Source organism: Sinohyriopsis cumingii, chromosome 5, assembly GCF_028554795.1.
Source record: "Sinohyriopsis cumingii isolate HCF-2022 chromosome 5, ASM2855479v2, whole genome shotgun sequence".
In the NCBI taxonomy this organism is placed as follows: Eukaryota; Metazoa; Mollusca; class Bivalvia; order Unionida; family Unionidae; genus Sinohyriopsis; species Sinohyriopsis cumingii.
Window position 1 is genome coordinate 149,822,214 of NC_142965.1, and position 23,278 is coordinate 149,845,491.

Below are 23,278 nucleotides of genomic sequence, written 5' to 3' on the forward strand. Positions count from 1 at the left end.
GTCCACGACAGTCCTGTCCTGGGTGACGGGTTCTTCTGGCACCGTCACTAACACAGGTTGAAAAGTAACATTTTTCCTTGAATAACTCTCGTGTATACTGGGCCACCTCTTGTGTCCAAGCCTCAAAACCCTGGTCTCGGTGATGTCCAACATTTGACTCCTAACCACTCTGGTTTCTTCTTCGTCAACGACATGGTAAGTTACTTCAATGAACAATGAACTATCGATCTTGCCTAGGGTTCCTTTTCATACACATACCAATACCAACGTGACCGTACGGTAAGGTCAAGTGATTGGGAAGTCGCACTCGCTTCTGGTATACAATTTGATAGACTTTTTCCAAGGGTCGACTGACGATGTGGTGAGTGGGTAAACGTACAATCTTGTTCGGTTGATAGGTGGTCACTTTAAAGTTTCCATCCTCTCCCGATTGCAAGGCTTCTTTCAATACCCCAAAGTTGACCACTCGACTGGTACGATGATTCAGAGTCAGTCCTTTCACTTTGCACGTCGTGTGCACTTCTCCTTGTTTGTCCCGGTATTCGTAGCTGTAATTTTTGGGACCACCACTGACGAAACTTAGAATCTTGTCGTCGGGATGCTCGTCTGTCCAGGCTCCTAAACGGTCTCCTTCGATGTCAGGGTGCTGTTGAATCGGGTGATGGATGTAAATGCAACTGTCCGTGTCAAAGTACAGGACGCGTTCTTCTAACAGTTCTAAAGCTTCGTACAATTTTAAGCGAGCATGAGCTGTCACGTAAGCCGCAATGATGACATTTCCAAAAGGGTCGTCTTGTACAAAGTCCAGATCTTCTTCGTAATTGACCAAGATCAAATCCTCTCGAACGACGTCCACGTGTTTCATGTATTTGGTTTTGTCGTGAATCATCTGGAAGTAGCGGGAAGGTTCTGTCAAATATTCCGTCTTGGGTAAACACGGTCGTTGTGCCATTTTACCCCACAAGCAATTTAACATCACTTTGGCAAACGATCGCCTGCCTTCGTTTTTTTCGATGTGGTCTAAAGAGATGCCTTCTTGTGAGTAGTATTTCTCTTTGAATTGTATTTGGTCTTCGGGAGTGTGACACCAGGAAGGATAGCCGCTGGCTTCTTGTTTCAGTTTCAAAAAGGCATCCACGTAGTCGGCGAAAATGCCTTTCTGAGTAGGGTCACCCTTGTGGTACTGTTGTGTCTTGGGAAAGTGGCAAATTTCGTACACTTCTAACAGTTGGTATCCCATGTCCAGAGCTTTGAACAATTCCACGCTGACCCAGGTTCCCGTCAAGGCACGTTCTTCCTGGCTGTGATGGCAAGGTTGGTCCTGGTTGCACGTTTCGGCACAAGTACGGCACAATGGAAACATCAGTTTGCCTTGACAATGGTGACGTAAGACGGGATGGTATAGGTTCGTGGGAGGCAAAACTTTACACTTGATCAAGCCTTCGTATTGTCGAATGTTTTTCAGGTCGATGTGTTCCGTGAACAATTGCGGGTGCCCTACAGGAAAGCGACAATATTTGCACACGTAGGGATACAGCGAACACATGTCCAAGTATTTGATTTCTTCTCCTTTCTCTTCGTCGGCTTGGTACAGCAAACAGGTGGCATTGGTCCTTCCTCCGTACAAACTATCCCTCGGGTTCAGCGGGTCCATGAACTGGTAACTTTCCACGAGGCGTTTAAACTCGGGATCGGTTTTCAAACGGTGATCGTACTCGTGTTCCCACATTTCCACCACTTGGTATCCTTGCTGTTCTAACTTTAGGCGTCGCTGACAAGTGGCCTGGTACAAGTCTTCCATGGTTCGTTGCAAAAACTGATTTTTAGTGTCACGGTCAGGGTAACAGACGGGACATCCGTGAAATAAGCAACCGTTAAACTCGTACACGATCTTGGGGTTTTCTAAGTCCCAGCCATCTACCGAATACGTTCCGATGGTCTTTTCGCCTCCTCCGTTGCGGGCATGCTGAATCCATTTGTCTTCCTTGTCGCACAAGTAATGTAACCAACGTAGGGCTTTGACCGAGTATTGACGCTTGACATAGTGGGTCGTTTGAGGACTGATGACAGCCACGGTGTTTTCAGGCATGAATCGTTGGCGGTACACTAAGGAACACGCTTTGGCAATGGTGCAAGCTTCTTTCAAAGGATCGACCCCTCCGTGTTCCATGAACAGTTCTCGAAATTTTCCACAGCAACACCGTAAAATGTCCACGTCGGAACGACAATACTTTAACATTTCTTCCTGAAAGTCGAAAGGGTCCGAGGCGTGAGCTTGGTGCCAAGCGTAGAAAGCTTCTCGTTGTTCGGTACGCATGTTGTCGGGGTCGTAATAGTGAGCCTCAGGCAAATGGGGTAGAACAGCATGTTGATTGGCTTCCGTATTGAAAAAGTGTGGAAAGTACCCTTTAGCCATTTCTGTCATTCCAAACGTTTTAGGCATTCGACTCAAAGGCATGGCCAAGTAACTCATCGAATCTTTAAACTGTACTTGTCCCACTTGCATGAAAATGATTTTGGCTCCGTTCAAAATCACTTTAGGACGTTCGGTGCCATGTTCCGTATAGTACCTCAAAAGAAACTGTCCATCGTATCCGGAGAAATTGTGAGCCATCACCGTGGCATGACGATGACAATCTCCGTAACGTTCGATGTCCTCTTGGCTCCACGTCTTGTCGATGGGGTCTAAGACCCATTGGGCAAAATCGGCTAACGTGTTTGGTTCCCGAAAGATTTTTTCACGTCCTCCAGGAATCTTGCTGCAGTGAGGGCAATGACTGAAGATAGGTTCTTGAATGCACTTCTCGCACGCTCGATGAGCCACGCAGAAATTAGGAATGTGAATGCCAGTCTCTTGCATGCATTCGAAATCGAAAAAGATGAAATTGCCTTTCTTCTTGTGACCGTCCTCTTTCTCTGGTGGGGGTTGGTATTTTTGCACGTAGCATTCGTGTTCCAAGTCCACGATGTGGTGACAAATGTGACATTTTTTCTTTCCTCGACATACGTGTGCCTTGGCATTGTTGATACGTATGCCTTGTCTACACGTAGGGCACAATCTCAGGAGTTGACAAGCACATTTCTTCTGTGAACCTTGTGTTTTCAAATGTTGTTGGTAACAGGTAGGGCTGACAAACGTGCGCAGACAAGTCGAACAAGGCACTGGTTCTTCGCTCAGACAGGGTGGAGAGGCCAAACATCCTGGGCATTTCCATCCAGAATGCTTGTGTTGCTCTGGATTATTATAACCATAGTCACATTTCTCACAGTAATATCTGTATCCTAGGAATCCGGTGATACTGGTAATGGTATCGAAATGGTCATCGTTATGATAAACATGAATGTATTTTCCGTCCTTAAAGTCTTGGCCTCGAAACAACAGAGACCCGCGCATTTCTTGAGGGTGCACTTTCAAGGTGTAGCGTGGAGCTAGGGCATCTTGCAATTTTTGCATCTCAGGAATGCCACAGGGTGTGTCTTTGGACAGGCCAGCTTGTTGCAACAGGAGTTCTGCTTCATTTCGTTGTTTGGCTCGGTCGGATTGTTGAATAGTGTTCCAGGTTCTTTTCCATTCTACCGTGTCGTTCTTGTTGGCATAGGTTCGTCCCACCACGATGGCCCTGGCTAAACACATCTGGTCTTGAGGGTTGTTAATTCGGACGAGACTCTTTTTGGTGTTGCGAAGGTCGTCCACCAATAACATCTTTTTGCGTCCTGTCCCTTGAGGAGGAGAGACGTGGGCCATTTTCAGTGTGGCTTTACCATCGGTGATGTCAAACTGGTCATTAGATTGTTGTACGTGTTGTATCTTGTCCATGACTTTGGAAGGGGTCGGTTCTGCGGGTCTGCTAAACTCGATCCAAACAGGGGATTTCAAACCGTCGTGATCTATGGATAGTGTCAAGCGATCGTCTTCTTTGGCTTGACATTGTCGCTTGAGTGCGGTGAGCAAAGAATCCCACATCTCGGTGATAAACCCTTCTGCTTTCTCCAAGGGTACGTAAGACTTGAAATCATTAAACTTCACCGTGTAGGTGTAAGCCGTGGTTCTAAATTTTCTAGAGGAGCGCTTTTCCGTCTCTCGAATGGAATAGTACTTTTCAGGGTTGACTAAGGGTGGTGAACTTGGTTTAGAGGGTTCGGATTCTGGTTCACTCATGTCCTCTTCAAAATCACTGGCATGAATTTGTGCCAAGATTTCAGCCCTGGTACGAGGCGATAGATCACGTTTCTGCCTCTTACTTTCTTCTTCTTCTTCTTTCTTCTCGAATGAATGGGATCGTTTCATCTTGAGTGCAAAACGTCAAATGACTCAAGTTTAAACACCATAGACTAATTTATAGTCTTGGCAAACCAGCGTATATAAAAAGGGTGTGTGTCTTGTCCTTTCACTATTCATTTCACTCTCAAGCTGAGCACAAGGATGGAAGAGACTACCCAGATGGAACGTTTCGTCAGAGCTTTGCGAGGGGTCATTAGAAAATTCTCTTCAGACCAGCCGACGGACTACTCTCCTTCCTTTCGAGATAAAAGTCAAGATACTTGCTATATCTGTCAGAAGAAAGGGCATTGGTCTTCAGAGTGTCCAGACCGTCAAAAAAGAAAAAAAACAGGGGCTAAAAAAGACAAAAGTCAAGATACCTGTTATTATTGTAAAGAAAAAGGACATTGGTCTCCAGATTGCCCAAAAAAGAAACAAGAGGAGTCAGAAGAAAAGAGGGATTCTTCGGAAGAAGAGAGGGATTCTTCGAAAGAAGAGAGGGATTCTTCAGAGGAAGAAGAGGAAGAAAGAAGACAATTCTATTTAAAAGAGACAAAGAAACAGGAGAAGAAAAGAAGAAGGGAAGAAAATGAGGAAAAAACGGTGAAGAAATTCTAAAAACAGAGAGACTAAATAATGAGAAAGAAGAAGTGTACGAACTTTTTAAAGTGTTCTGTGGTGAATTGTGAATTGGATTGTAAAAAATGGATAAAAGAATACATGAATGATATAAGGTAAGTGTCTTTGAGTTTTGATTTTAAAATAAGAAGCTACACTCAAGCACTCATACACAGACACGTACTATAAGGGTAAAATGGGTGGGGTTTATTTTTGAGTTATTGGCAAATTGAAATTGTATTTCTTTTCGAGAAATGTGGGTGGCCCTGAAAAGGGCCTTTTTATTTTGGTGTAGGGGTGAGTTTAACCAATCAACTTTAACTGCCTTAAGCCTTTGCCACGGCCAAGGCCTACTTCTGATGATTGGGTTGAAATCACTAAGGGTGGTACGATAGGCTTAGTCACAGGGTTGGCGTGTTTAGCTCGGGAAGGTCGTATTCTCTTCGGTCGTGATAAAGAAGTCTGATACATTTGTTTCAGACTTCTTAACTCCGCTAAAATGTCCAACAGTACCGTAGCCGTTTGATTTTCACCCTCCTGTTTCTTTGCTGCTACTTCTTCTTGCTGTTGTTGCTGTTGTTTTTTTCTTACCTCTTCTTGTTGCTGTTGCTGTTGCTGTAGGATAAAAGCTTGTTCCGCTTCCTTTTGTCGTTGCATAAATTTCTCCAATTTTTCTTTCTGTCTCTGTCTAAAATTCTCCACTTGCGGTAATGAAGAAGGTAACGAAGGTTCCGGAACAAATTCTTGCGAGGTAAGAAAATCCACAAAATCCCAATGTACCTCTTCTGAAAGTAAGTCCGGGTTCCCTTGGGCAGTCTCCCCTGCTGGTGCACCCCAATGGATCGTTTTCTGAGTTTCCGTCATGTTGAATCACTGTCGCATAGATTGACTGCACACAAGCGCTAACGAATCTATATAGACCACGTGACGTCACAGACTGCTCTCTTCGGATTGGATGCGAGCTGACTGAATTTTGTAACGCGTGTTCGGATTGGTGAATGAATTCAATCCGTTTCAATCCTTCCTGTACCTATAAATAAGCGCAGCTCACTGCATTGATTCACCTATTCTCGTCGCTTCAAGATGTGGACCACAGTTGAGTCATCCACCCTTGTGTCTTCCATGATGTTTAGGACGGACATGCTCATGTATGTCAGGTCCAAGTGGACTGTTGTTGATAGGACAGATACTAGTCAATGGATGAGGAGAGTTTACATAGAAAGACAAGGATGTCTCAAGAGGGTACTTGTGTATGGACCGGCAGTTAGAAGGAGTTTAAGAAGAAGAAGAAGAAGATGTGACAGATGCCATCTATGTTAATATTAATATTAACATAAACCCAAAGGCCCTTTTCAGGGCCAGCCATATTTCTCGAAAAGAGATAGCCTTTCCATTGCCTACCCCTTTTTTTAAATTTAAATTTAAATTTAAATTTTAAAAAAAAATCCCATATTCAATTCCCTTTGTCCCTAGACAAACCCAAACTCTATTCCCATGTTAATTTCCCCTTGTCGCTAGACAGACCCACACTATAGTTCCATGTTAAATTCCCCTTGTCGCTAGAGTGACCCACGATTTTTCTCCATGTTAAATTTCCCTTGACGCTAATCTGACCCACGATTTTTCTCCATGTTAAATTTCCATTGTCCCTAGAGTTGCCCAAGGGGTCTTGTAATGCTAATTCCCCTTGACGGTAAAGTGGCCCACTTAACTACTCATGTTGCATCATTAATTCCGTCAAATCAGTATACCTAATGTACAGTATGCCTAATGAACGGATTCAACAAGATGTTAAAAAGCCTCAGCCATCCAGAGGAACACACCAGAAGCAGGTTTAAATGTACAATGAGTACGCACAGTTTTGAAATAAAAATATGTTGGAGATTAGCAGACCTATTCGTCAACAAATGGCATGGTTCACGCTACAGCTCTGAAGTTTGAAAATTTCTTGGAGATTAGTACACCTATTTCATATAAATGAAAAGAGCCCACGCTAAAGCAACACGTAAGGCATTAACAATAATCAGTTAGGGATTAGTACAGATTTATAATATAATTGTACAATTCAGGTATAAGTAGCAATTGAGGCTTAAGATCAAATGGAGGGTCAGAGTACTTGTTATAGCTGTAAGGAGCATTATAATAAAGTGATCAGTAACATGAATTGCAACGCTTCATAGCAAAGATCTCCACCCAAAGCGTCATTTGTCGAAAGGAAAGAACACACGACTTGGTTGAATAGAGCGTGACTATCGCAATGGGGCACAAACTTGAGGCCCAAGCGATGTGAATTTTTACCATAAATGCCACATGCGCATAACCTCACAAATGGCACGACTGCTGAATGGTACAATCTGCAACTTCTTTCAAGGTTCAAGCTGGCAAACGGGATGGCTGAGAAATCAACACAACTACCTACTCACCAAGCATGTCACTATGCGGATTGATGAGGTGCAGCAGATTATAAAAGGGACAATCACTGTGTTCTTGAAAGTCTCCAGAACTATGAACCATGTTTCTGATTGGAGTTTGTACGCTGTGAAGAGAGTTTTTAAAAACTAATCAAATAATCGCCTCTTAAGTGTAACAAATAAGGACACATTTCCGTTCCACTCAGGGCAAAAAGGGTGGTGGTCATTGTAAAGAATTATATCCTAGACGCTTCTGAGTCGTTTGGCAATACGTTAATGGAGCTATTCAGACCTGAAGATGCGCACCAAATAGTAACACAGGGCATGAGCTGTTCAAAAGCACAAAAACGAAGCTCAAACGTTTGACCCACCTAGACAAGCATTTGTTTATCTACAAAGATATAAGTGGTGGGTTTTCGATGTTCAGTGATTGCAACCCCACTTATGATTACTACGAACTGTCGAAAACAACCACATACATTGTTTAGCAGGATAAACACAGCCAATACGGTTAGGTGATCATGCATTAATTCACAAGAGGAGGCTTTTCGTTGGGTAGATATAAAAGAGCAAACCGCATTGCTAACCAAACAATGGTCTTTGACGGCAGATTTGTCTAGATGTTCCATACTAAGGTGTACCTGGACGAGATTCTCGTGGACAAGATTCATGACATCCACACAGACTTTCCGTGAGCACTAAAAGCGTTTATCGTGCCATAGGAATGACTGAGCGAGCAACAGCATAATCTGGCACTGTGTAAGTTTACTGCTTGCATCCATCAGCTACCCACAAGAAAAGATACGCTTTCACTACTGTATGCTGCTGTTTTATATAAATCAGTGTTTTAAAAAAATGTGCACGACTTTGTGAAATAACCTCCTATATAAACATATATTTGAAGATTATGAATAATTTGCTGTTTGTCACAACCCTGAAAAAACTAGAATGCGCAAGTGCTTTGATTTTGCTGGTGATTTACAAGCAAACACTCTTGCCAGTCTGCTAGAGCGTCACACGCCGTGCTGGCTGACAACAGACCATGCGTTAATATATCATGCAAGCTTTATGATGGTAACTTTGTAGCCGTCTACAGTTAAAATAGAAGCATATATAGTTCAATATATTTATATATGTCGGTAAGGCGGTACTTGAGTAGAACAAGCCGTATATGTACAAGGTGTGCTACAACCAAACTAAGATTAATTATTGCAAAGATCATGAAAATGGAGCTAGAGAATATTTAAAAAATCTTGCTCAGGGAACCGGGGTTGTACAACACGAGCGACTATCTACTGTCCAACAACACTGTGAACAAGAAACTCGTGCGCAAGTGTAAAGACGAGTGCTCTGGCAGGGTCATATCAGTGTTTGTAACACTGAGGCCTAAGATGATGGGAAATACAAATATCACTAGAACTGCTAAATGAATGTCAAGATCGATAGTTAAAAAGCAAAGGTATCCAATGCACTTTGCATCAGAACACACAACGAGCTAAAGCGGAGGGTGGAATTACCGTTGCAATATATGGATATTTTCTCTGCCAGATCATTAATGACAAGTCATTGAACAGACGTTTGAAAATGCCTCGAAGAACCAAGAAGTAACTTTAGAGCATACTAAGGTAGCCAAATGCTACTGCAGATCATAAATGATTATACTGCAAATAAATGTTAAATTTTTTAGACGAAAAAAAAATAAAAGTAAAGAAATAACAGAATCAAATGGAGAATTTTAATTAGATGATATATACTAGCAACTATTTTCAGTTTGGAAAAAGATCTGTTATGTGTAATACGCTATGTTAGATTATAACAGGTAGAAAAGAGGGACCCTCATTGGCCTAAAGCGCTCGCCTTTACCGATCACTGTCATTTAGTGTCAATCTGCGTTGCCTCGACCAATGTGGGTATGTGAGAAAGATGTCAAGAGCTTATGGTGGGTCAGTGGTTCTCATCGTGGTTTTCACGTTTTCTTCCTTACCAGTTATACTAGCCGCTATACAGACCCTTTCTTGTGCTGAGAAACGGTTTTAAACCTCGAAAAGGAAACAAAACAGTTAGAAAAGGAGCCGAATCCATCATGAAGAAGAGGAACTTAAGGAAAACTACACTATGTTTGGGCTAGGTTATGTTTAATGACAAGAAAAATTAAGAAGTTGAGATTAGAGGAAGACTTGCAAAACAAAAGTAAAGAATTGTAGAATATAGCAATGGAATGTAGGAAATATCAAAACGGGATAGATGCTACGAAGACTAGAAAATATATGTTTAGAAACAAATGTACTGACTTTTGTTGAGGGTATGAATAAAAAGAACTTATGTGAGTTCGTTTCTTCAAGGAGAAGCGTAGAGTTGATGCTTTATGATTGCTTTAAAACAACGAATAATATTGGATGACATGAATGCTGTAACTGTCCAGAGGCACGTGAAGCTCTTCCGTGACAAAGCTTCCAATGCCATCTTCTTCGCCTACTTCCTATTGTGCGGTAAAGTCGGCAGCAAAACACCAGAGCAGCTGTTATGATATGATTGGACAGCGTGGACATCAAATGAGCTTACGTATCGGCTAGCTACGAATGTACTATCTAGCTTTTATACTGCACATGTTAATGTTCTAATCATTCAGTAGCAACCACCGACAACTCGGTTGCTTGCCAAATACAAGTAACATACAGCTACATTTGCCAAATACAAGTAACATACTGCTACATTTGCAAATACAAGTAACATACTGCTACGTTTGCGCTCAAATTTACAAGTAAACTTGAGTGTGGCTCTTTAAATTACCTATTGTGCTAACATGAGTTCCTATAACACATAGTCGGTCAGTCAGGCCAACGTATTGTTATAATCAGTTTTAATATCATCCTGCCGCATAACCCTCTCGCTTTACATTCCATCTGAAGAGAGTACATCTAACGCGCTGTTTCACGAGCAATAGTTCGGCTGGTGTATACTTTAAACGATCAACGATTCCCAGTCGCCCGTTTCGGCTCAATACTGCACCCATAGTGTCACGATAAGAAATGACATAGAGTATCCTGGGCAATGGAAGCAAAATGAGCTTGCATATGCGCGACAAATCTGATGCAACATTTGTCTCAGTTTAGTCCCTAAGGGGCTTATTGTTATTTTACTCATTTTGAGCACTCCATTTTGTTTTTTATTGTATCACTGGTAGAAAGAGTACGTCCATATCGTGAAATGGGTCATTGTTATACATATCCTGGTAGCAGAAATAGACATGCCACATATATTTTCTTTCAGACTCTCACAGGCCATTTTTGGAATCAGATGGCAGCTTTAGTCAATGTTCCAACAATACGCTCTTCACACCTGTAGTCAGGTGGGCTAGATTACACATTAGTTAACCTTTTATCCTTCTTACGTAATATTATAAAGTTAAATACCTATATACTAGCATGATCTTAGCACCAATTCTAATGTTGACAAGACCTCAGTCAAACCTTTCGTCAAGCCGCCTATGTGTACCTTTCTATATTACTCAGCTGATTAAACATAATATGATCAACTTGAATTCGTGTCTGTTTGGCAGAAGAAATCGTAAGACATGGCTACCTCATCTACCTGATAGCATTTCTCCCGTACAATGTAGCTGTTCCATGTCCGGTCCGAACTGTATAATCAGTGGATAATATGGCCCAGTGTAAATATTCACTGGCAGAGTCAATCAGACTTTTGACCTATGCAGTTTGAGCGTTTCGGTTTATCCTCTTGATTGCATTGATAAGGACGCACGGCAAGGAAAGCCAAAACACGTAGCATGGTGTGGCTTCTTTACCAGCTAGTCCCGGTTAAAGTTTTAATTATTCAGTAAAGGTGTTTGACTCCCCTTAATGCAAACGCCACATAAATTAACTAGTATACTACCAATGTTAATTATAAGTAGCTGACCTGGCCCGTTTGTCAATTTATAGGCTACACCAAAAAGTAGGATTCGATCCGTCCTTCTTCGAACATCTAAACAACCGCTCTGTGTGTCAAGCCTCGGAGCCATAGTCTACGTTAAAACTAAAGATTAAAGTAAAGAGTTTGTCGAGCAAATATGCATTAAGGTTAACACCTCATATCAACTTGAGATGTGTTTTGTTCAGCAGTCTTTTTTGTGGTGGAAAATACGCCTTATAAGAATGTCGTCAAACTTGAAATATAGCATGCATTTGCATTAATAAAACTCTGATGACATCATCATTATATAGATATCATCAAAGTTTTATATATATATATATATATATATATATATATATATATATATATATATATATATATATATATATATATATATATCACAAATTAGCATCAGGTAACTAGGTATTCAGAGGATGGAGCGCGAAGAGGCACCACAAGACCCTATTCACCAGAGCTCAAAAGAGTGATGAGCAATGGACCTGCGACGATAAGTTACTAAACGAAACTGCAGAAAACCTCCTGGTTTATTTATAATAGGAACTGAACATCGACACCGTTCTTTTCGCTACAAGCGTCAAGGAATCTTGTCAAAGATTTTGCGAAAGACAGGGTGTCTGACCCATACAAATAGTTCAATTTTATTAAATCCATGATAGTTGACTTATCGCAATGTCATATAATGCTCTGACAAAAGCTGCCACTATTTCTTAACATCCTCGAACTCGATGTGGTAACATCCTCTAACTCGATGTGGTAACTATTCATGGACCACGCTTCATAATAATCGACCTATATCAGTCTAAAACAAAACAAAATTGGACCTATTAGTTACAATTCCCCGCTCACATTATACTAAGGTGATCCGAACCAAATGTTGATTGCTCAGTGTTCTTTTATAGCTGCATTGCTGAACGTCTCTTTGAATGCGTGCCTTTGAATATTACCATGGTAATTCTCTTTGATACTTTGTTTCAACTTCTTTCCTCCCAATACAACCAGGAATATCTCAAGTACAATGATAAATGAAAGATAAACCACACAAGAAACAGCAAAACACCAACTGGTGTCAACTGTCATTCACTATACCAACTCATAATTTTACTTCTTCCGCCGTTTCTGTGGCTGTTGTATAGTATGATATTTATTTTACTGCAACGTGACGTTACTATAGCTCCCGCCACCATAGAAAGAAACAAATTTGAAATGATGCATCTGATTTATTTTGCAGGAGTTATTTAGTCATCAAATTGCATGTAATCAGTTTTGTAGAAAATATTTTTTTTTCTGTCAAGGACTCAATTTCCTCTGATGTTATACATGTTTATGACGCTATTACTTCACTACTTTCTCTATGAGATTTATTGTGTTACGTGTTTAGGCTCGAATAAACATTACACAAGAAAGAGTGAAAACAACGAGCTTTGAAAAAAAATAATTTATTCCCCTGGAAAAATTCTGTAAAAATGACAAAATATTAACTTACGGTTTCAAGAATCAAATCCAAAAATAATCAAAGAATAATCCACGAATACAATTTTTGAAGTCCTAATAATAAAATGCTCTAATTATTTCAAGTTCGAGTCCCGACGAAGAATCCAAGATGGAAGACGATGACGTATGATGTAACATGTAGTGTTAAAGTCAACAGTTCGTTGTAGAAACAAGAAATATAATTCCGGTTTTTGGAAATCTGAATAAATTTTTTTATAATAGCTGTCTTTGTTCAAGAATCTCACATAATCTCACATAAGCACATTTTTCCTGGGAAAAACAAGAATTAATCCTTATGAATCCAAATAATTTGAAATAACTCCAAACGGCACAACATTCACTTTACAGTGCAATAGCCCAACTGTGTTTACTTCGCTAATACGACTGTTTAAAATTTGAATGTTACGGACCAGGATAAAGGTCACGTGGTCATGTTTACATATAAAAAATCACATAGTCCCTGTATGTCCTTGATAAGACCCAGTCATTTTACTCTAAGAAATAAAATAATAAATTGTTTACATCTTAAATCAGTAGTCAAATCATGACCTCGACAACAACCTATCATTTTAAAATAAAAATAGAACTTATTTACGTGGTTGCTACTAATTTTGAATCAAGGTCAAGACCTAGGTCAACACCTGGTGTTTGCTAAAACAAACAGTCAAGGGAAAACTATTTTCTGGAAAAAGTATCATCTCCAATGAATAAATTTACATGTAATGAAAAATAAAAATATAAAAAATGAGAAATAATTGAATTGAAATAAATATTCATTGAGTCAAATATAATTAAATCAAATATATATATATATATATATATATATATATATATATATATATATATATATATATATATATATATATATATATATATATATATATATATATATATATATAACAGTTTTTATTCGTTATTATTAAACATACTTATTGGGGTTTTTTAATTTTCATTAATGATTTTCCCCCGAGGGACACACATTAACTGCGAGTATAGTGAAATTAAACCTCCAGAGAAAATAGAACACTATCCCAAAAAATTAAATATAACCGAAAGTATTGATAGTGTTGGGGAGGGAGGGGTTGTTTTTGGAAAATGTCGCTCCAAATGTTAATAAAAAGCATTTAATGAACATTTTACACATTACAACCTACCCAACACATGACTTTTAATGATTATTTTACAGGGTACAAGCCCTCCAACACAGGTGTGCAGTTCAAAAAATACACCAGAAGTGTCCTGACCACGTCAATGAATATAACAACTACTTTAAGATGGTTTCCACTGTCACGTTCTGTCCAAACATCAATGGTATGTATCGTTATTTTTCTGCCCGAAAATCTTTGGTATGTGTTTTTATTTTTCTGTCCTAACATATGTGGTATGTTTTTCATTTTTCTATATTAACATCAATGGTATGCATTGCAATTGTTATATCCCAACATCAATGGTTTGTACTGCAATTATTATATCCCAACATCAATGGTTTGTATCATTTTTCTTCTGTCGCACCATCAATGCGATGTATCGTTTATTTTTATTTCACTAAAGTGAATGTTAAGAAATATTTTTACAATAGTTTTTTCTTTCACGTAAAGCAATAATTTTAAATTTATATAGACTTCACTCGTGTATTGTAAGAATTATAATTTCCCCATAATTAAAGTCATTACGAACACAATACTGTCACAAGGCATACTGTGTAAGCAAGTGTAAAATGCAAACAATGAGCTTATTTTCACGCATTATATCAATGCTGAGAACATCAGACACGACAATTTGAAAAAAAGAATTAAAATGGCAGAAATGTCCATACTTGTCTGCAGTAAAGCCACAAAATTCTTTTTTGCATAAGTTAGTTTTTTATATAAAAATACTAACTTTCCTGTTTTCAGAACGGATGTTATAAAATGGCCTTTGCTATCATTAAAATAGCTTTTACTTCCCTTTATTACTTACAAAGTCATGTGAACTTGATCCAATTCCAACATCACTGCTGCTTGAATGCTTAGATCCAGTATAGCCTTCACTAACTGATGTTATTAATACGTCTCTCTCATCTGGGGAATTCCCATCATTTTCCAAAACTGCCACTGTAAAGCCTCTGCTGAAGAAACCAACACCAAAACATAACGATTTAAAGAACTAGCGCCCAGGTTCTAATCTCCTATTCATTTCAAAAATCTTAGAAAAGGATGTTCTATCCCAGCTTGTATCTCATCTAAATTCAAACAGTCTTTTTAGCAATGTACAATCTGCATATCGCCCTTGCCACAGTACTGAAACTACTCTTTTAAAAGTAGTTAATGACATTCTCTCTGCATTTGATAGTGGAAAGATTACAGTCCTCACCCTCCTTGATTTGTCTGCAGCATTTGACACAATAGACCATGATATATTACTTCACCGTCTCCAGCATGTATTTGGCATTCATGATACAGCCTTACTGTGGTTGAAGTCCTACTTGGTCAACAGGACACAAATTGTATCTGCAAATGGAATACACTCCAACCCAGCTGATCTATGTTGCGGTGCTCCATAGGGGTCTGTTCTTGGACCTGATCTCTTCATTATGTACACTCAGTCGCTCTGAAGTGTCATAGATCATTATCCAGTGTCTCATCATTTGTATGCTGATGACACGCAAATATACAAAACTAGCCACACAACTGAAGTTGATGCTACCATCCAAGGTGTAGAGAGGTGCATTTCTGAGGTGAAATCATGGATGACTTGTAATAAGCTGCAGATGAATGATGATAAAACTGAGGCCATTCTGGTCACAACACAAAGACTTTCTCATTCACCTCCTTTACCTAAAACAATAAATATTAGCAACGCCAACATTAAATTCACACAATCAGTACGAAACCTAGGTGTTACTCTGGACAGTACTCTTACATTGCACCAACATGTCATGAACATATGCTAGGCTGCATATCTTGAGCTGAGACGCATCAGCTCAATTCGCAAATATCTTTCAGTTGATGCCACTAAAACATTGTGTGTTCATTAGTACTTTCAAGACTGGACTATTGTGACTCATTTCTGTCTGGTTCATCTCAATATGTACTCCAGAAACTTCAAAAAGTTCAAAACACAGCTGCTCGGATCATACTTAGAGTACCACGATCAGAGCACACCTCCCTGCTGCTTTGTACCCTACACTGGCTATCCATTCGATCCAGAATCAAATACAAAATTTGTTCTTTGTGCTACATTTCACTGTCGGACTCTAGTCCAACATACCTTTCCGACCTCACTCATGTGTACACACCAGCAAGATACTTACGCTCCTCTTCTGACAATCGTATACTCATTATTCCAAGTATGAAAACAAAGTCATATGGACAGCGTTCTTTTGCATACAAGGGCCCAGCAACGTGGAATGAATTGCCCACTGAACTTAGGCACAAAGACACAGTGATCACATTCAAGAGGGCTCTCAAAACTCATTTTGACAGCAAGAGCAAACTTAAAGACCTACTAATGTTTCCTACCTGAAATATTCTCAGCATGTTTTTTTTTTTAATGTTTTTCTAATTTCATATTTTTTGTTGTTTTTTGTTTGTTTTTGTAATAATATTATTATGTTTCTTATCTTATAGGTGTTGTCTAAAGTTGTAAAGCGCTTAGAGCTTCTAAAGATTAGGCGCTATACAAAGTCTTCATTATTATTATTATTATTATTATTATCATTATTATTATTATTATTATTATTATCATTATTATTATCATTATTATTATTATTATTATTATTATTGTTGTTATGCTGTATAACTGATGAGTGTAATATAGTGTTCTGCTTGCCCTTACTTCAGATGTACACCTATCTTAAAACCGCTAGTTCCCCTTGGTCATTTTCACTTCCCATACTTTAAATATAAATTGTAAAAAGATTTTTCGATGAATGCTTTACATTTCATATATGTGATAGTTCATTAATTGTTCTTTCAGAAGCTAGCAATATCTAGTCTGGTAAAATGAGTTATCCCTATTTTACTCACTACTAAAAATAGTGTGCCTTAGAAACATTCTGGTTGATCAATGTGAGCACATGGGAGTAGCCATTTTGGTCAGCTGTGTGCTTAGATGATGACAACTTTCCACAAGTATAATATCACAATAAATTTCAGCCATGGTTCACGAAGGTAAAACTGAGGTTTGCCAGCATTCTCTGCAGCCAATAATACCTTGTATTTTTTCTCCCTCATGCATTAATAATTTATGTAGAGCGGCTCCTATTCTGCCCTTATATCAAGGGTATGTATTGTTATTCTACTGTCCTTATATCAAGGGTATGTATTGTTATTCTTCTGTCCTTGTATTAAAGGTATGTATTGTTATTCTTCTGTCCTTATATCAAGGGTATGTATTGTTATTCTTCTGTCCTTATATCAAGGGTATGTATTGTTATTCTTCTGTCCTTATATCAAGGGTATGTATTGTTATTCTTCTGTCCTTATATCAAAGGTATGTATTGTTATTATTCTGTCCTTATATCAAAGATATCTATCGTTGTTATTCTGTCCCAACATCAAGGTTATATAACGTTATTCTTCTGGTCAAAGTCGACGTTGTGTATATACGTTTACAAGTTTTAAAATGTGTGAATATTGTAAGATTCGCCAACTTTGCTCTTTAGTTCCGAAGATAGACATTTGGAAATACATAACGTATTATGCATTTTGCACCTATCAAGAAACGTACCAAACTAACTATCGGCATACATACATACATACATACATACATACATACATACATTTATTCAGGTCCCGTACTCATGATTTATTCATTATTCTAATTTATATATGTAAATAAGTCATGTCCCGTAATATTATTTATTAGTATTATATTTTATATAAGTGACTAAGGCAGGTCCCGAACTCATTATTTATTCAATATTGTTATTTATAAATGTTGACAAATCAGCACCGCACGCATAATTAATTTAGTGGTTTAATTTATATAAGTTTGCAAGTGATGTTCCTTACTCATAATTTATTTAGCATTCTAGTTTATAGGTTTGGACACGTTAGGTCCGGTACTCGTCGTATATTCAGTATTTAATTTAGAACTGTCGATACGTTGTCATATATTTGTTATTCTAATTTACACATGTGGATAAGCTAGGTTTCGTACTCGTTGATTTTTTATTATTATAGTTTATATGAGTGGACAAATTAGGTCACATACTTGTCATATATTTGGTATTATAATTTAAAGATGTGGACAAGTTAGGTACAACACTCATCATTTATATTTGCATTCTAATTTAATGCTTTGGACAAGTTAGATTCCGTACTCATCACTTATTTAGTATTATAGTTTATAGATGTGGACATCTTAGGTCCCGTACTTATCATTTGTTCAGCATCATCGGATTTCCTTCCGAAGAACGTTACTTTTAAAAGAAAGCAATGAAATTAATGTGCAAGTAAATTTGTACGTTTACGACAAAGTCTCAATTTTTTAATTTCAGATATGGCACCGATCGTAGGATAATATTCGATTTGCAAGCAGCCAGACACATAAATGACGAATGAAAGCCGAGGCAAAGCCGTTATGTAGTCGTAGGATAGGTTCGAATAAACAAAATCATCTATACATGTATAGTAGACGACACTTGTTTTACTTCTTGTAGAAATAAATTTAGCAGGTGCTTTGAATATATGTGTACGTTTGTTTTGTTTTGCATTATAATCAGGTGTATTTAAGTGTGACAAAATAAATCAATCCAGCTGATGAATTGAATAAACGATCAAAAAAAAAATTATAAACCACAAAACATCTTTTTTTAAAAAATAAATCATGTAAATTACACAAACAATCTTTTCGTTTCAAAACATTTTCATATTAAGGAAGGTACTCAATGATCCATCACATGACACTTTAGGAGGGTTGGGGTACACCATATCAAACAAATTTTACACCCCTGTGTCGTACACTACTGCATCGATAAAGGTCACACGCTACATCAAATAACTATCAAATGCCACAACATCATCCCTTTACTGATCAGGGATATGTAACTAGATCTTGATGCAGTATGGTATAACCTTAAAACGTCTGTATTACAAAATGCATACAGTATGGTATAACCTTACAACGTCTGTGTTACAAAGTGCAAGCAGTATGGTAGTATGGTATAACCTTAAAACGTCTGTATTACAAAGTGCATGCAGTTGACGTTTGTGTATGACAAAGCATAAACTGTACCCAAATGGTTGTACTTATTAGCGAAATAAACACCACCGCAACAACTGCGATATCACTAATAACAGTAGTAGTAGTAGTGGTTGTAGTAGTCGTAGTAGTAGTAGTTGTAGTATTAGTAGAAATAGTAATAGTAGTAGTAGTAGTATAGATACCAATTTGAAAAAGATGAGGATGAGGAGAACTAACGGCAATCAAAATAAAATTCAGTTTCAGTCCAGTTATAATATTAATAATAGGGGTGGTAAAGTCTGATATTAGCTTGAGTGGATTCCAAATTATTTTCCTCATCAGTTTCGAAATAGTCAACTAAATCAAATGAAATTACATAGTAGGGATCTTGGTTACAACTAGTGGAGAAATTCAAACTTAAGATCAAATTAATGTAGATGTTATGTTCCCTGTTTATTAAAGAACTCCATAAACATACTCATTCCTTTAGTATTAAGGGTGAAAGGTAATGGGCAATACATATATTACCCATGTGTGGACTGTTGGAAACCTCTATCTGGGGATTAATTTGTTCAGAATTTAGACCAAATAGACAAGAGGACAATTTAACTGAATTCTATATATTCAAAGTAGTGCAAATGAAAATGTCATTCTATCATACACAGTATATATCAGAAAGAACGTACTTTTTGACAGAATATTAAATGCCCAAACCGGACAAAGGAGTTGACAACAAACCATAAGACATTCATATTCAGATTTCATAGTTAGATGTTTTAACTGAAAACCATACACGATTATTGGTTGCACTGCATCCGTGAGACGTACCATGCAATAGGTATCAAATGGTCATGTGACTTCGGTGACAGCGTGATGTAACGTCAACTACTCCCAACAAATAATGAAGTTCTTTAAATAGGTAAAGGACAGAAACAGTGAAAGAATTCTTGCACGCAATATAACGTTTTTGATAACTATGTGTTTATCCTAATGCGGAGAAAAATTGAGCATCAAGCATTACTGGAAATGGAAACTACCGACCCTCACCTTTACAGGAAATGGAAATAACTGACCCTCACATTTACTGGAAATGGAAACTACCGACCTCACCTTTACTGGAAATGCAAATTACAGACCCTCACCTTTACTGGAAATGGAAACTACGGACCCTCACCTTTACTGGAAATGGAAACTACCGAACGTCACCATTACTGGAAATGGAAACTACTGACCCTCACCTTTACTGGAAATGGAAACTACTGACCCTCACTTTACTGGAAATGGAAACTACTGACCTTCACTTTACCTGGAAATGGAAACTACTGACCATCACCTTTACTGCAAATGGAAACTACTGACCCTCACTTTTACTGGAAAAGAAAATTACTGACCCTCACCTTTACTGGAAATGGAAACTACTGACCCTCACCTTTACTGGAAATGGAAACTACTGACGCTCACCTTTACTGGAAATGGAAACTACTGACACTCACCTTTACTGGAAATGGAAACTACTGACGCTCACCTTTACTGGAAATGGAAACTACTGACACTCACCTTTACTGGAAATGGAAACTACTGACCCTCACCTTTACGGGAAATGGAAACTACTGACGCTAACCTTTACTGGAAATGGAAACTACCGACCCTCACCTTTACAGGAAATGGAAATAACTGACCCTCACGTTTACTGGAAATGGAAACTACCGACCTCACCTTTACTGGAAATGCAAATTACAGACCCTCACCTTTACTGGAAATGGAAACTACGGACCCTCACCTTTACTGGAAATGGAAACTACCGAACGTCACCATTACTGGAAATGGAAACTACTGACCCTCACCTTTACTGGAAATGGAAACTACTGACCCTCACTTTACTGGAAATGGAAACTACTGACCTTCACTTTACCTGGAAATGGAAACTACTGACCATCACCTTTACTGCAAATGGAAACTACTGACCCTCACTTTTACTGGAAAAGAAAACTACTGACCCTCACCTTTACTGGAAATGGAAACTACTGACCCTCACCTTTACTGGAAATGGAAACTACTGACGCTCACCTTTACTGGAAATGGAAACTACTGACACTCACCTTTACTGGAAATGGAAACTACTGACGCTCACCTTTACTGGAAATGGAAACTACTGACACTCACCTTTACTGGAAATGGAAACTACTGATCCTCACCTTTACGGGAAATGGAAACTACTGACGCTAACCTTTACTGGAAATGAAAACTACCGACCCTCACCTTTACTGGAAATGGAAACTACTGACCCTCACCTTTACTGGAAATGGAAACTACTGACCTTCACTTTACCTGGAAATGGAAACTACTGACCATCACCTTTACTGCAAATGGAAACTACTGACCCTCACTTTTACTGGAAAAGAAAACTACTGACCCTCACCTTTACTGGAAATGGAAACTACTGACCCTCACCTTTACTGGAAATGGAAACTACTGACGCTCACCTTTACTGGAAATGGAAACTACTGACACTCACCTTTACTGGAAATGGAAACTACTGACGCTCACCTTTACTGGAAATGGAAACTACCGACACTCACCTTTACTGGAAATGGAAACTACTGACACTCACCTTTACTGGAAATGGAAACTACTGACGCTCACCTTTACTGGAAATGGAAACTACTGACACTCACCTTTACTGGAAATGGAAACTACTGACACTCACCTTTACTGGAAATGGAAACTACTGACACTCACCTTTACTGGAAATGGAAACTACTGACCCTCACCTTTACAGGAAATGGAAACTACTGACGCTAACCTTTACTGGAAATGAAAACTACCGACCCTCACCTTTACTGGAAATGGAAACTACTGACCCTCACCTTTACTGGAAATGGAAACTACTGACCCTCACTTTACTGGAAATGGAAACTACTGACCTTCACTTTGCCTGGAAATGGAAACTACTGACCATCACCTTTACTGCAAATGGAAACTACTGACCCTCACTTTTACTGGAAAAGAAAACTACTGACCCTCACCTTTACTGGAAATGGAAACTACTGACCCTCACCTTTACTGGAAATGGAAACTACTGACGCTCACCTTTACTGGAAATGGAAACTACTGACCCTCACCTTTACTGGAAATGGAAACTACTGACCCTCGCCTTTACTGGAAATGGAAACTACTGACGCTCACCTTTACTGGAAATGGAAACTACTGACCCTCACCTTTACTGGAAATGGAAACTACTGACGCTCACCTTTACTGGAAATGGAAACTACTGACCCTCACCTTTACTGGAAATGGAAACTACTGACCCTCGCCTTTACTGGAAATGGTTTTGTTCAATGTCATGTTAACTGGTCTTGCACATCTTATTACATTATTGATAAAAGAAATAAAGAAGAGGACAGTGTAAGATTATACACCTACTGCAATTCCATAGCTGTGCTTTGATTTCCAACCTTGAATAAAGGACAGTGTCAGATTTTATACCTACTGGTAATTCCATAGCTGTGCTTTGATTTCCAACCTTGAATAAAGTACAGTGTCAGATTATATACCTACTAGTAATTCCATAGCTGTGGTTTTATTTCCAACCTTGAATAAAGGACAGTGTCAGATTTTATACCTACTGGTAATTCCAAAGCTGTGCTTTTATTTCCCACCTTGAATAAAGGACAGCGCCAGATTATATACCTAGTGGTAATTCCATAGCTGTGGTTCTATTTCCAACCTTGAATAAAGGATAGTTTCAGATTTCATACCTACTGGTAATTCCATAGCTGTGGTTTTATTTCCAATCTTGAATAAAATGCAAGTCAGATTATATACCTACTGTTAATCCCACAGATATGCTTTTATATCCTACCTTGAATAAACGACAGTGTCAGGTTATATACCTAGTGGTAATCTCATGGCTGTGGTTGTATTAAAACCTTGAATAAAGGACCATATTAGGACACATATTGGAGTCAACTTTTCAAATTCAAATGATTGGGGCAGGCGATAGTAATGGTTTGCAAGACTGACTAAAACTACTATTAACAGAACAAATGTCCGAAAATATTCATACTTTGTTGGAAGCTTTGGCTGGTTGATACGTAGAGGCTTTGTTGACTTTTATATTGTGCTAAATTGTTCCCGTGTAGCTAAATGAACATTGTATAGTTTACATTGCGTCATGTTTATTTTATAAGCTTCTGCTCATGTATCCTCTTTAGCTCTATGCAACACGATGATACCCAAAACCCCTTAATTCTTAATTACGTGGATATGACATTTAGTGTCCGAATATAGCATCCTAACTTACGCTAACATGTCACCAGGTAGCTACTCTGAGCGTGCTTGATAAAATACATTAAGCTTGTTTGTCCATTAACAAACTAGAAACCCCTACAGCATC

At 38.5% G+C, this 23,278-nt stretch overlaps 1 protein-coding gene across 2 annotated transcripts in view; it reads left to right on the forward strand.

The window, feature by feature from the left end:
- LOC149800445 (uncharacterized) overlaps positions 1–18,383 on the forward strand; it is a 101,017-nt gene extending 82,634 nt beyond the window's left edge. For both annotated transcript variants that reach the window (XM_089957251.1, XM_089957252.1), the window contains exons 6-7: positions 13,901–14,025; positions 18,197–18,383. In XM_089957251.1, the coding sequence (XP_089813377.1) occupies positions 13,901–14,025; positions 18,197–18,219 (148 nt within the window). In that variant the 3' untranslated portion in view covers positions 18,220–18,383. The remainder of the gene's footprint in view (positions 1–13,900; positions 14,026–18,196) is intronic.
- The last annotated feature ends 4,895 nt before the right edge of the window (positions 18,384–23,278 follow it).